At 39.5% G+C, this 15,155-nt stretch overlaps 1 protein-coding gene across 4 annotated transcripts in view; it reads left to right on the forward strand.

The window, feature by feature from the left end:
* LIN9 (lin-9 DREAM MuvB core complex component) overlaps window positions 1–15,155 on the forward strand; it is a 63,231-nt gene that overhangs the window by 14,370 nt on the left and 33,706 nt on the right. For 3 of the 4 annotated variants that reach the window (XM_038394581.2, XM_038394582.2, XM_038394584.2), the window contains exons 2-6: window positions 289–321; window positions 2,211–2,305; window positions 8,184–8,288; window positions 9,429–9,562; window positions 13,452–13,577. In XM_038394581.2, the coding sequence (XP_038250509.1) occupies window positions 289–321; window positions 2,211–2,305; window positions 8,184–8,288; window positions 9,429–9,562; window positions 13,452–13,577 (493 nt within the window). Of the gene's footprint in view, window positions 1–288; window positions 322–537; window positions 647–2,210; window positions 2,306–8,183; window positions 8,289–9,428; window positions 9,563–13,451; window positions 13,578–15,155 lie in introns of all 4 variants that reach the window. The other variant, XM_038394583.1, reaches the window with a different exon arrangement.

Consider the following 15,155-nt stretch of genomic DNA (forward strand, 5'->3'; position numbering starts at 1 on the left):
ATAGCTCTAGGTTCAAGGAGCATTGTGGATGTAAAACTAAAGGGCATAATTAAAATTTAAATATATGTCTTCAGTGCTCACTGGGCCATACCTCACACAATACTGTACATTGTGTTGTGGAGAGTATACTGGATTCACCCACTCAGTAGTTAAGGGGTTAATTTCAGAATAGTTCCCTGCTTCTGAAGAAAAATATATAATTGATATGTAGCTATTGCACCAGTTGTGAACCAACTTTGAAAAATTTGATGTATATGGACTTCTTTTTTTTTTTTAAATAAATTGCAGGTTCTTCAGCAAAAGCACTTGTGAGTTTGAAAGGTAAGAAATAAATACAATGTATTCTTTATGTGTGGTATAAATGAGAGATGTAAATTGACTTCAGATCATAACTAGAGTTTCTGGTTTCAGAAAGCCTCTCCAAAGGAAAATTATGAAGATAGTTTTTATAAAATATATGCTGATAATTGTTTTATTTTAGATCTCTGTAGACTGAGTAGTTTGGTACTCACTAGTCAAACTCTACTTATATTGCAGCTTCTTTGGATGCTGCTTTTGAGAATGAGACCCTTTGGAGTGCCATTTCTGAAATAGGTGCTTCCACTTTAAGTACTGCCTAGGCATCAGGTCTGACATGAAATTTGAGGTAATTTTTCCTTTCTTGGGGGTGAGATAGAAGGATTACCACTGGGACCTTTACTTATGATGGAATTTATATTGTAAAGGAAATTTGTAATCTCACCATCTTCTACCAATAACTAGTGGGCCAACGCAACAGAGCTGTTGCTTATATTGTCTTAACGCTGGAGAAAATTCTATTCATGCATATTGCATCAACATTTAGAATCCTTCTGCTCTGCCTAGTGTCAGAAATTTTGTTATGTATTATAAGGTCCCCATTTACACTGGGGAGAAAACCTGTTTACTGAACCAGTTTTGAACGGTCTAAATTTTGGTGCAGGCTATTTAGATCACTCAGTTTTATCGTGCAGCACATGTCCATTCAAAAAATCATTTTCTAGAGCACATTTTGTAACAGTCATGCTAGGCAAATTGTTTTTATAGCCTAAAAAGTTCTAACCCGTTTAAAAGCAATTTTATTCCCAGCATAGATTAAAGCTATTTTATTGGCAAATGGAATGCCTAAACATACTAATTTCAAACTGACGTTCAAAATGGATTCCAGATGTTTGCTGGAATATTGTCTGTGGAAGAAATAAATTCTATAGTCAAATATCTTCTGGAAGAGCTTAACTTTAAAGGGAAAATGTCAATTAGTTACAGGCCAAATATTTATCTGCTTTAAAATTATTATAATCAAATGTGAAATGTTCTCTGAATTCTAAATATTTCTTTAAAAATAAATGCATCTAACTGTCCTATAGAAATGTAAGTAATAAAACAATGCCATCACCATTCATTATATAAGGCCCATAGTATATTAAATGGTGCTTCAAAAATTAACAAACTATATTCCAAGAGCTATGATGCTGTTCTATTCTAATTGATGAGCATAACAAGGTAATAGTGGAAACATAGTCACATACAAAGGAGAGGCATCTTTCTGTAAAGATACCATCTGTGCAGGAGTATCACTCCTGGATATCAGTTTTCTGGTGTAGGATAGGTAGAATTTCCAATATTTGGAAGATTATTTTTTGGCCCCTAAGGAGCATGGTAGAAGATAGAAGCATGAATCAGAATCCTACTCCTCCTTTACTAGTGATGCATGATCAACAATGTGTGTGGGGAGACAGAAGGGCCTGGTTCATTCTCCTTCCTGTTACTGGTGCCCTTGTTGAGCCAAAATTTTCAGAGCTTGGTAAGACCTATTTTTAAAAGGTAATTTTAAAAAAGACTAATCTATATAAACTGGCTTTATACTCCAGTGTGGTTCTGTGGTAGCTGCAACATAACTATCTAGATGGGTGTCACAAGGGAGTTGAAGCTAGAAAAACTTCATGAGAGACAAACATTGTGGTGGGAAGAAATGGTCTGAATGTCTCTTATAGCTTAGTTCGTGGAGACGTTCAGCATAATTGACTGAAGATGACGGAATTTTAAACCCATTTGCATTGCCATTTAAGAAGGCATTACAAACAGTGAAGGGGAAAAAAACATTAAGGTAGTGTTTAAAAGTATACTGCTGCTATTTCAACAATAGTTAGATTAAAAAAAATGCATTAATAGTATGTGACTGTTCATGACAGAGGGAAGTTTATCCAGCACATGGAATGAAAAGTACAGTTCTCTACAGAAAACGCCTATTTGGAAAAGCAAGAACGCTGGTTCTGCTGTAGAAATGGTAAGAAGTAAATATTGATATGCTTGTGATAAAAAAGTCAATTAAGTTTAGGGTTCATGTAGTAATGGCATAAAATCATTCATAGTCACAGATCAAGTGATCTGCTTAAAAATGTATTTATTTCACAGTTTGTGAATATCTAAATGAATATCCTTTTATGAATAAAGCAGTGTATACAACTCTAATGTGAAATGAAAGCACGTTTTATAAATAAATGTGAAAATTACATTGGTAACCAGTTTCACATTTTAATCAACCAGTTTTAATGATTTGCTACCTTTTTACAAGTGTTATATGGAATGTGTTTATTGTGTCTGTACTATAAAGAATATAAGAATTGCCAGTCCAGATCAGACCATCTGTTCTGCTTAGTCCAATATTCTGCTTCTGGCAGTGGCTCGTTACTGGTGCTTTCGGAAAAGGAGGTAAAATCCTATGATGCACTTACATTATTGTGCCATTCTGTGGGGGATATTTTAATAAAATGAATGCATAGAAGTAGAGTTTCCTGCAATATTCTGGGGGTGGGGCAATATTGGGAGAAGTTAAACAAGTTAGAAAAGAACTGCTATTTAAAACAAAAAAGCAAAACTGTGTTTATGAAATGTTTTGCAGCCTATAAGGTGATTTCCCTTTCTTTTGATCCAACCACATCTTCCCCTTTTTAAATCTTCTCCATTGCATCAGGTTCAAGATTCTTGTGATCACCATCAGCTTCCTATATAACCTACTTATTTTGTTGTGTACAGCATTGTCTCCTAACCCCTCTCAGTTGGCAAAGTTCATTCTGCCAATATTATCAGTCTTGATTCCCTGTTTGTCCACTTTTTCCATAACTGTGTCTGTGCTTTTTCCATGGCACCTCCCATATACACAGAACACCCTTTGTGAACTGGTATGCAGAGCCTCTTCTCTCTGAACTCCCTCCTGAACACCACTTCTTCCACAACACCCACAAGAAACTAGCTGACTACATTATTTATTTATTTGCTTTATTTTATGAGTGAAGTGCTCATTTATCTTGAGGGGAGTGATGTATTGTTAGGAGGAATTCTGTTCAATTCTATGTAGATACTTATATCACTCTCCCCATCATACTGTAGCTCACGAAAGCTTATGCTCTAATAAATTTGTTAGTCTCTAAGGTGCCACAAGTACTCCTTTTCTTTTTGCGAATACAGACTAACACGCTGCTGCTACTCTGAATCTCCCCATCATAGAGGTCAAAAATGCACCTTATTCTTGGAATGGAAAATGGTGAAGTTTGTGATAGTCTTCGTTCCAGGGGCAGTTTCATTCCACGGTCTCAGACGGCTCCTGAAGAGCTGCGTCTCCTGCACAGATGAATTTGCACTTATTTGGAAAGTACCATTCTGCCAGATGAGCAAAGTTGTTGACCCTGATCTTCATCCTGGGCTTCAGGTGACTCTTAGATACCCTGGACCCAGGCCATTGAACACCTAAGAAGAAAAGGACTGAGACCTTGAACTTGACTCAATATTCTATTGGAAGGTCAGTGTAGAAAGCAGAGAACTGGTTTGATGTGCTCACAGTAGCCTGTGTTGCAGAGGAGATGTGCTGCAGCATTCTGTACTAGTTGCAGTTTCTAAGCACTGAAGGGTTATGCCAACAACATAGTTCAGCTGAGAGGTGATGAAGCCATCAATAATAACTGAGGTCAGGTCGTCTTCCTCCAGGATGAGGTTGGAGTCTCCTTGCCAACCAAAGATGGTAGAAAGCATTATTCACAAGAGCTTAGCATCAGTGAGGAATCAAAGCTGACTCCTAAACTATTAACTGAATCAACCAATGGTAGGTGTGTGCCATCAACCAAAGGAGACTTCAGTATGGCTGCAAACTCTTAAATGCTTTCCTCTGTCCATCAGCATAACTTCTGTCTCGGTCAGGTTCACCTTCAACCAGCTGTTCTTCATCCATTAGCTAATCTCATCCAAGCACTGGGACATCTTGGTGATAGTTAGGGCCATATCAAATTCACGGCCATGAAAAACGCATCATGGACCATGAAATCCAGTCTCCCCCCCAGTGCAATCTGGTCTTTTGTGTGCTTTTACCCTATACTATACAGCTTTCATGGGGGAGACCAGCATTTCTTAAATTCGGGGTCCTGACCCAAAAGAGAGTTGCAGGGGGGTCGCAAAATTGTTTTAGAGGGGTCATGGTATTGCCACCCTTACTTCTGTATTGCCTTCAGAGCTGGGGGCGAGAGAGCAGCAGCTGTGGCCAGGTGCCAGCTCTGAAGACAGCACCCCGCCAGCTGCAGAAAAGTACAAAAAAAAAGTACAAAAAAGCACTACAAAAGTAAGGGTGGCAATGTCCCAGCGCTGGGAGCTACGCCCCTCGTGGAGGTGGGTTTTTTTTACAGTGTTGAGAGAGCTCTCGACCAATGCTGGAGCCTTGACTACAACAGGCTGTGTAGACAAAGCCTCAGATGTAGTTTTGTTTATTTACAAAGAATGTACCTTGTCTCTGAACATAGAAGGAATCAAATAGCAGGAAACAGCTTCTTTGGCTCCCCAGCAGCAAGAACACTCTTTCAGCCAACACTTCTGAGCCAAAGAACCATTCCCCAGATTTCAGTCAGGGTCACATACTGTTTTCAGCTGCTCCTACAGGCTAGCTCTCTGGTCCCCAGTGTTCTGCATACTAACTAACTCACAGACAGACAGATTTACCCAGAACAATACATAGCTAAGGCCTCCACCCACACAAAACTCCTGGGTGTGTTCACAAAACCCATTTATCACAGGTAAGGACTTTTGATTAATTTATCCTTACAGTTATGTTAACTGAAGGGTGAGTTCACACTCCTCAGTCTCAGATGATTTAACTTTGAAGTTTTAAATTGACCCATAAAAGGTTTCACCCAATTCATAACAGTATCATCTGACCAGTTCACCAGGTGGCTGTTGAATGTACTTGTTGAATAAGATTGGAGAAAGAATTGATCCTTGTGGACTCCACAACGTGAAGGTTAGTGGTGGAAGTACAATTTCCCCATCACTATTCCTTGGGTGTGTCCCTTTAGGAAGACACAACCACTGTCATGTATTATGTGGACTCCAGCCAGCTCCTTCAGCAAGACAGCAATAATCTGATGGTCAGCAGTGACGTGCTGCAGAGAGGTCCTAGGGCTTGTCTACACTGGAAAGTTTTGGTGACAAAACTTTTGGCTACAAAACAGCAAGAGCATACACACTACAATGGGACTTTTGTTGTGAAAAACGCCCAGTTTGGTGACAAAAAAAGTCCCATCCCTACAAGAGACTTTTGTCTTTTCCCCTCCCCTTATTGTCGACAAAGAGCCAGTGTAGACACTGCTAATTGTTTTGTGGACGGAACTATCTTCCGACAGTATCCCACAATGCCTGCCCTGATTGCTCTGCCCAGTGTTTGATCTCTGCTGCCCTGGAGGCATGTGCCCCTCCCCTTTCAAAGCTACAGGAAGTATCTGGGGCTGCTCCATTTGGGGAACAAACAAAGAGCAAATAATTGGTATGCCCCTGTTCTGCCTTGCACTAGAAACACAGCAGCAGGCAGACTGCTGCTGCAGGGGGAGGGGAACAGACTGCTGTGCTGCTGTTCCTCAGCACGGAGAGCTCACAGAGCTACTCATTATGCTGCTCTCCGAAGCTGAGGGGGCTGTGGGAGAATTCGGAGAGAATCCTAAGAGGCGCAGCGATCAGCTCTTCCTTCCCATAACGCTGCACTGTGGGATACATACCCATGGTGCATTGCTCACCCTGTTGATGATGGTGTCCCCAGTGTGGACATGATCTGTCGACAAAGGGAGCAAGTGTGAACACCCTTTGGCGATTTTTGTTTTGTCAACTTTTGGGTGTCGACATAAGTTTTGTCAACAAAACTCAGTAGTGCAGACAAGCCCATGGAAGATGAGAATGGATGTCTGCCCTCCGATCTACTGATAGCAGGAGATTATCCATCACTGCCACTAAAGTAGTTTAGGTTCCATATCCTGACTAGAATCTAGATTGTGCCAGGTCTAGAATATTAACTTCAATTAGGCGAGCTTGAAGTTGTCCAGTGGCTAGCTTCTCTCTGAATTTGCTCAGGAACAGGAAGTTTGACAATGGATAGTGGATGACTAAAGCCAGTGTATCCAGAGTGGGTTTCTTCAGTGTTGTTCAGACTATTGCATATTTGAAGGAGGAAAGAAAAGTTCCTTCCCTGAATGAGGCATTGGCTCTTTCAGTCATGAGAGGCTCCAGTTGCTTGTGCCTCTCTTTCGCAAGCCAGGAAAGATGAGAGTCAGATTCATGGGTCTTGAGTCAAGACTCCTTTAGGGTGTCCAGAATTTCTCGATGAGTGAGTGTATTGAACTCACGTGGGAGGATTATTAGTTGATGGGTGTAAGCAAAGCAGATCCATGCTGTTTGAAAATCCTTCTCAAATATCCACAATTTTTTCAGCAAAGCATGATGATAGTTCGCAGCATTCAGCGCCCTGTTCTGATGCAGACTGTAGACACTCAGGATTGAGGAAACAGTTTACCGCTCTGGACAGCTCCTTGGGACAAGATTTGGCAGCATTAGTGAAAGGTGGTGATAGGAAGGTTCTCTTGGCCTGGAATACAGCCTCATCATAGTAGTGTTGCGATTTTGGGTTGGATGTATTCCTGGAGATTTTATCTCATGACATAGTCTTTAATTAAAGGTTCATCTTTAATTCCTGGGGACTCCAGGACAATCCTGGAGGGTTGGCAACCGTATACAACTTGGAGGAATTTGTTGTTTCATCTGGTTTGTATCAACCTTTGTTTTCTGCCGTTGGCCCTCAAGTTTCTGGGTCTCTCTCTTCATCTGGCACAGGGTGTCAGAAAACCAAGGAAATCAGTCAGATCTGAATCCAGCTCAATCTCTTCTTCTGTAAGTAGTTTGCATTCTAGGAGAAGCTAGCAGGGTTCAGTCCCTGTGCTAGGCAGAGTGGCTCCCGTATTGGGTCACAAGGTGTGTGAGAAGGAAGCTCTTTGCACTCATCACTCCCATGCAAGAATGAGCCACAATTTGTCCTTCAATCTTCAATAAGGACAATTTTCTTTGACATATGAAGAAATTTTATAAAGAAATATCTAAAATTTAAGTGTGTGAAAACTTCATGCCACAAATTTCCAATATATGATTTTCTACCTTTTTTTTTTTTTTCAGCAAACTCCACTAATTTTATTGCAACTGTAGTATCTTAGCACAGGAAAGGGTTACAGTTAGCATTGAACAGCCTTAAATTTGAAAATCCTTCCTCTCTCATGTTAGATCTTTACATAAATTGAACATTTGATGGTTCAATTTCCTCAGATTTTTGGCATATTATGGTGTGAGGGAAGTTGTTATGGTATGAGTTTTAAAAATTATCAAAATACTTTGATACATAAGTGATCCTTGAAACATTATCATGAAGTGTATTGCAATAATCTAAAGTGTGATACCATTATGAATGACATTACATATAGTAGTGTCCATTACACAGAGACACATCCATTACAGTACCGGGCAGTAGCACATGTTAAAAATACTAGTAGATTAATTTACTTCTGTAAGTAACTGTTCTATCCAGCTTGGCTTTTTAATGAGAATTTATCAAAATAAATAAATAGATTATTTGAAGGCCCTTTCTTTTTATTTTTAAGTCAAGGGCAAGCTGTTTAAAAGAGGTTTTATAAACAAAGAAATAATTAAATGAATGAATCTTTGACCATAACTGTGTTAGGAGGCACTTCAAGTGTCCAAGGTATCTAGCTAGGAAAGGAAAATAGATTATATTTGTGTTATCATGGGTTCTGGATATCAAAGGAAGAAATGAGCTTTTTTGTTTAATTGCTTCCTAATTTTGATATATATAGCCCTTCAGAAATTCAAAACGGAGTCGTCTCTTTTGTGAAGAAGACGACAGACAGTTAAATACAAGGTCCCCCAAAAGAAATCAGAAGATTGCAATGGTTCCACAGGTATGTATGTGTTATGCAGAGACCATTACCAGAAAGGAAAGCAAGCCTTTAAAATAAATTGTGTTTTCTTCTCAATTTACATAATAAGTTTATGAATTTTGGGTGGGGGTACCTATTCCTAGGTAAAGGCTATGGCTGAAAATGCATCCTTTTTCCTCCCCACAAGTGGGTCCCTCAGTGACATAGAGAGCTCTGTTCATGCTGATCCTCTACCATTGAGTCTATCAGGGAAAATGCTGACTGGTGCTCCACCATACCTAAGCACAGGCAGAACTATTGGAACACTCATCCCATTAGCACTCTCTACTGTATCAGGCAGAGTAGGGAACACTGACTAAATGGACCCAGCAATGTAGGAGCTGCCATGGGGTTAAAAAAAAAAAAAAAACCACCAGGAGTTGCAGACACCTTATAGTTCTTGTAGTGTAGGTAGGACCTAAGGTCTTGTCTCTGACTATATCTTGTAAAACAGTTTTCAAGCAAAACCTAACACGGTTTGTGTCTACACCAAGCATGGTTATCAGTTGTTAAAAACTTATTTAGAAACTGTGCTCAAGAAGGCATTGTCTATATTATGCTTATTTCATTAAAATTTCTGATTCAGTTTGAGTGATGGTAGCACTTTAGCCAGCATGTTCATGTAGCCCTGCATGGAGCGAAGTTAGATTAACCTTAAAACATCAGCGGTTACCTGGCGTCCTGTCTATATGAGTGCCACCAACACTGGAGCTGAACTGCTAGTGGAAAATTTTCACAAAAAGGCCTAGTGTAGAGACCCAGACTAGCTAATAGTTTGGGGCATTATCTCTGCTAGCTCTTGGCATCAGTTGTGTGTTTTATTGTATAGTTATAATATTTTCCATTTTATATTAGCATTATCTTTGAAATAAAAATTAAAGAAACCATGGAACAATACATTTGAATTAAAACATTGCAATTGCTAATGTATTCATTTTTATCAAGAAAATGAACTTTGCTTATCTAGTTAAAGGATTCTGAATATTTAATAAACAATTGAAGAATTTGAGAAGGCTCCTGTTTGATTAATTTTACTGTTTAGCACATTTAATGCTGCAAATGCTTTCATTTTCACTTTGGAAGTTCAGCTGCTAGTAACTTCTCCTTTATTTTATTGCTTAGAAGTTTACTGCAACAATGCCAACGCCAGACAAAAAAGCATCACAGAAGATTGGATTACGGTTACGTAATCTACTCAAACTTCCCAAAGCACACAAATGGTGCATATATGAATGGTTCTACTCAAATATAGATAAGTACGTACTATTTCTTTATATATTATTTTTATTTATTACTGTAGAAACTAAAGTTACTCCCTGGAATTGACACTTTCTCACAGTGGGGCAGCCTCTGGGTCCCTGATTGCCCAAGAATGTGAAGGGGATGCTGAGTGGCCAGAGTTCCCTTCACTGGGATCCTCTTTTTCCCAAAGCCCTACCAGTTTTATTGGTTCCAAGTCAGCTCTACCCTGGGTCTTCAAGGTTCCTTCCAACATGTGATCAGCCCAACACTTCTACGAAGGGTTCCCTGTCCTGGCATAGGATGACTGGATAAGCAAGTCCTGGGGAGTAGAGAGTACCAGTAGAGAGCTACTGTCAGCTCAACCCACTAGATGGAGTAAACTTCACATACCCACACAATGAGGGGGGGAAGTTCTCTGGGGACCTCCTCTGAGCCAATCAGGTGGTCACAGACCAGAGTCTGGCTGTCAGTGACTGGGATGTGGGCAGTCATGCCTAATGGTCAGAGAAGGAGTCGATAACCAGATATCAGAGTGCAGGGTCAGAGTTGGAGTCAGAAGCCAGATATCAGAGCCTCAGGTCAGGGCTAGAGGCAGGAATTGGAGCCCAGAGTTAGAATTGGGTGAGGCAACACAGGATCAGGGCTGGATCCAGGCAGGAGCTATCGCAGCTGTGGGTGAATCCTTTGAATAGATGGACTAGAACAGACTGTTATCTCTGCTCAAGAGCAGGTCTGCTCATCCTTTCAGCGAATCAGGCTGTGTAGCCAATCAGCCTACTACAGTAAAATGCACTCATTAGATTACCCAGAGTCTGGCTCTGCTGCAGGACCTAATTCCTGATACTGGTTACAACTCAAGTCTAACATCTCCACCACTTCCATTCCATTCACCTGCAATTTAGCCTGGCTTTCCTTGCAGGCCCACAGTCCACACCTCTCCATATGCACAGTCCATAGAGCCCCTGTCATGTTGGGGGATTGTTGCATCATCTGCGCCTTCTGCATCAATCTCTGCCGATAAGGACCACTTACATCTTCCAGTGCAGCTATGCTAGCTGCTGCAACAACTGCAGTTGTCCCTCTTGGAAATGAGTCCAGATCTGACTGTCTTCTAGACTCCGCCTCAACCTTGTTAAGGGGCATAAGGGATTTTTTTTTAATGTCACACCCTTTAGCAGGGCTGCAGAGATGCCTACGTTCTCCATCACTTGTGGTAAGGTGACTTACCTGTTAGCGGGCCACTTTGTGGCTAGGAGAAACATTGCTGGGCTTTGTTCTTTGTAGTCCTGCTGCTATTGGTCCCCTCTTGCCTTGTGATGTGGCCCCCTTTGGTCTCACCCCTTTTGGGGTAAATCAGGGTTTTCACCCAATAGTCCCAGGCCTTCACACCAGGTTGACAGTCCTGGCCCAGGCCCAATAGTCCTTCTGGGCCTTTGTGCCTGGGTCTTCTGGCTAGTCCTTATGGTGAGGCTGTAGGAGAATCCAGTCCCTCCCTCTACCTAGGTTCCAACTGAGGGACCCTTGCGGCAAGTGGTTGCAAGCAGTTAAGGTCTGTCTCATCAGACCTCTTGTTTCTTCCCTGAGCAGCTTCCTACAATGTGGCCACCTTCTCCTCAAAGGGCTCATATTCACAACACCCTAGTCTCAGTCCTCAAAGTAACAATGGAAGAGAAAATAAATTAACAGAAATAAAGAGCTCCTCCAGATTCTGTGGCCCACCTGGATCCTCCAGCTGTCTGTCTTGCTTTTCTGTGTTCACAGTCAATATAGCTTAGTTCTCTGTTGTGGGAACAGAGGATTAGAGCTCCGTCCCCCGCCCCAGGCTGGGCCTTCTGAATTGAAAAGGGAGAAATTCAGGTCTTCTCTTCCAAGATTGGCATACCTCGCAGGGGCAGTGGGGCAGGGCTGCGTGAGCCCAAAGCTGCTCTTTAACCCCTTCTTGCCTACTGTGTGGTTTGTATATCCCGTCACAGATTTGTAACCATTCATATCTAAATGCAAGACCATTGGAAAATTGGTCAGTAGCAGTTCAGAGTTGTTCAAAAACTAGTGTGACCCATCAGTTAAACCAGCAACCCACCACAGCAATACAAGCCAGAACCATACTTTGCCACTTTTTATTTTAAAAGATCACATCATTGTTAACCAATATTTTTCCTTAGCATTTGTTCAGGATACAAAAATGTATTCCAATGTTCAATCGGAATAGCTTCTGTCAGGATTGTTGAAACAATATTCTCTCAGCAGATAGGCACAGCAGAGAAAAAGAATTATGTATATGCCTGTCATGGATATAAAAATTACACTTAATTTGCTTTAAATTCACAGCATACAGGGGGGGTTGTTGGGTTTTTTTCAACAAATGGTGTTGTTAAATGTATTACTGGGATACTGGGAACAAATTACTGTTATATTTTTGCATAAGTAACATTTGTATTCCACCGTCCTTGACTACGTCCCTTTAAGAACTTTTTAGCTTATACTAGTAATGTATATAATTGTTCAGTCCGTTAGTTAACTGAAATGTGAGGTATGTAGTAGGTAATTCCCAAAGTCTCCTAGCTCTGAAAATGGTGATTTTCAAAGTAAATTTGTCACAGTTTGAAATAAATACTAATAAGATATATGACCACCTTGTAAATTTATTAGTGCCTCAGTTGCAGTTTATTTAGAAACAACATATCTTTTAACAAACTGTTTAGAATGAGCTATTTTGTTATAAATCATATCATCTAGACCTTTCTTTTACATAATAAATACTAATATAAATATTTTGTATGAAACAGTATTAGAAATTGCACAGATGTATTCGTCAAGTACCAGTGTTACTCAGTATACAACCATTGTTAGTTATTTTAATCTAACTATTGTAAAATATTTTAACTTTGATATGGGTTACAATGGGTTTAATATTGACTACATCAATTTTAAAATCATATTTCTGTTTGAACATTTTTACTTTTTATTGATACAAGAAATACCTAAGATTACAATAATTCAGTGGTTCTCAATTTTCTCATACCACCCATGACCCTACATTACAATAGATAACGCTTTCTGTCTAACCATAGAAAAAAGCAGCATAGTCTCAGCCCTTTTGGACCTATTTGTGACCCCAAGTTAAGAATCTATGCTCTATTTGAAACAGATTGGAATACAAATATATTTTCTTTCTCGGTTTATTTACTTAGTGCATATGACAGCACCTTGTGCATAGACATTTTCACACCTCTTTTGTGTAAGTGACTCATTTTCCTCTCACTCCTTTACTGTGATTTGTGTAGGTAGACTGATGTACCTGTATGGAGTCTCATTGACTTCAGTGGTGGTCCACCCAGATGCAGCAGTCCACGTGCATGGGTCACAATGCATGTTCAAGGTATCCATTTCTGTGGGTTTTTCCACACAGCAACAAGGGAGAGAGAAACATTTTAAAAAGAGAGAGAAAATGTGATTCATTAAAAGAAAAGGAGTACTTGTGGCACCTTAGAGACTAACAAATTTATTAGAGCATAAGCTTTCGTGAGCTACAGCTCACTTCTGCTCTAATAAATTTGTTAGTCTCTAAGGTGCCACAAGTACTCCTTTTCTTTTTGCGAATACAGACTAACACGGCTGCTACTCTGAAAAATGTGATTCATTGTAACCCATATATATTGGTAGGAGGATTCAAGTGCAAATGTAGCTCCTAAAACTATTTTGTACGCTTTACTTTTTTTAAATTGACTTAATTTCAAGTTGATAGTGTCCCTTGCAGAGCAATTTATACTTTAACATTTTCAGTAATTTTGTTCCACACATTTCTTCTTGTGAGGATGGAGATTTCTTAGCTCCTCATGATAGACATTTTTTGGATGTAGTTAACAGGTTTGTAATTAACAGAGTATCACTTGTGTTTAACAGACCATTATTTGAGGGAGATAATGATTTCTGTGTATGCCTGAAAGAGTCTTTTCCAAACCTGAAAACCCGAAAATTAACAAGAGTGGAATGGGGAAAAATCAGACGACTAATGGGAAAACCACGAAGGTAAAAAATATATCTATCTATCTAGATAGATAGATAATTTTATTTTACTTTTAATTCATTTTTATGAGGATTAATATTGTTTTCTTAATCGTTTCTGGATCATCTTACTAAAATATGGTTGCATTTATTTTGAATACAGGGTATCATTGAGAATAAAGCAACATGCCTTTACTTGTGTATGTATGAAATGGATATAGGAATTGTATTTTTTTTTTTTAAATTCCAAGTAAGTTACTTGAGTATGGCCAGCCCATAGAATGCTGCCAAACCTACGGATCAGTGGGCCCTTCCGAAACAGGATGAAAAAATAGTGGAATAATTATCTCTCATGTTCCAGTGTCATCTGGTAATGGAACCCAAGCTGTTTTCCACAGCATAACTTCTTAAATCTCTCCATATATGTGTATTTTCAGTGCTGTCTTTAACTATGATGTTAAACAGCTGCCACTGAAGTTAGACATTTTTAAGTCAGAAGGTCCAAATAACTTGTATCCAAGAGTTTTAAAAAAGCTGGCTGGGGAACTCATTGGACCATTAATAATGATTTTCAATAAGTATAGGAATACTGGGGAAGTTCCAGAAGACTGGAAGAAATCTTATGTTGTACCAATATTTAAAAAGGGTAAACAGGATGACCTGGGTAATTATCAGCCTATCAGTCTGACTTAGCTCCTGGGCAAAATAATAGAATAGCTCATACAGGATTTGATTAATAAAAAATTAAAGGAGGGTAATATAATAAATGCCAATCAACATGGGTTTTTGGAAAATACGTCTTGTCAAAGTAACTTGATAACTTTTTTTGGTGAGATTACAAGTTTGGTCGCTAAAGGTAATAATATTGATGTAATATTCTTAGATTTCTGTAAGGTATTTGATTTGGTACTGCATAACATTTGATTAAAAAACTATAATGACAGTTAAATGCTGGCTAACTGTTAGGTCTCAAAATATAAATGGAAAATCATCGTTGAGCAGGTGTATTTCTAGTGGGGTTCCACAAGTATCGGTGCTTGGCCCTATGCTATTTAACCTTTTTATCAAGGACCTGAAAGAAAACATAAAGTCATCACTGATGAAATTTACAGATGACAAAAAAATTGGGAGAGTGATAAATAACTGCTACAGTGCAATCTGGATCGCTTAGTAAGCTAAACACAAGCAGATAACATATTATGGCTAACTCCAAATGTATACATCTAGGAACAAAGAATGCAGGTCATACTTACACACTGTATTCGCAAAAAGAAAAGGAGTACTTGTGGCACCTTAGAGACTAACAAATTTATTAGAACATAAGCTTTCGTGAGCTACAGCTCACTTCATCGGATGCATTTACTTACACACTGGGGACTCTATCCTGGAAAGCAGTAACTCTGTAAAAGATTTGGGCGTTGTGGTGGGTAATGAGGTAAACATGACTCCTCAGTGTGATGCTGTGACCACAAGGGCAAATGTGATCTTTGGATGCATAAACATGGGAATCTTGAGTTGGAAAACGGAGGTTCTTCTTCGAGTGCTTGTTCATGTCAATTCCAGTCAGGTGTGTGCACGCACGTGTGCACGGCAGCCACAAGA

The sequence above is a fragment of the Dermochelys coriacea genome, chromosome 3 (assembly GCF_009764565.3).
Source record: "Dermochelys coriacea isolate rDerCor1 chromosome 3, rDerCor1.pri.v4, whole genome shotgun sequence".
Taxonomy (NCBI): domain Eukaryota; kingdom Metazoa; phylum Chordata; order Testudines; family Dermochelyidae; genus Dermochelys; species Dermochelys coriacea.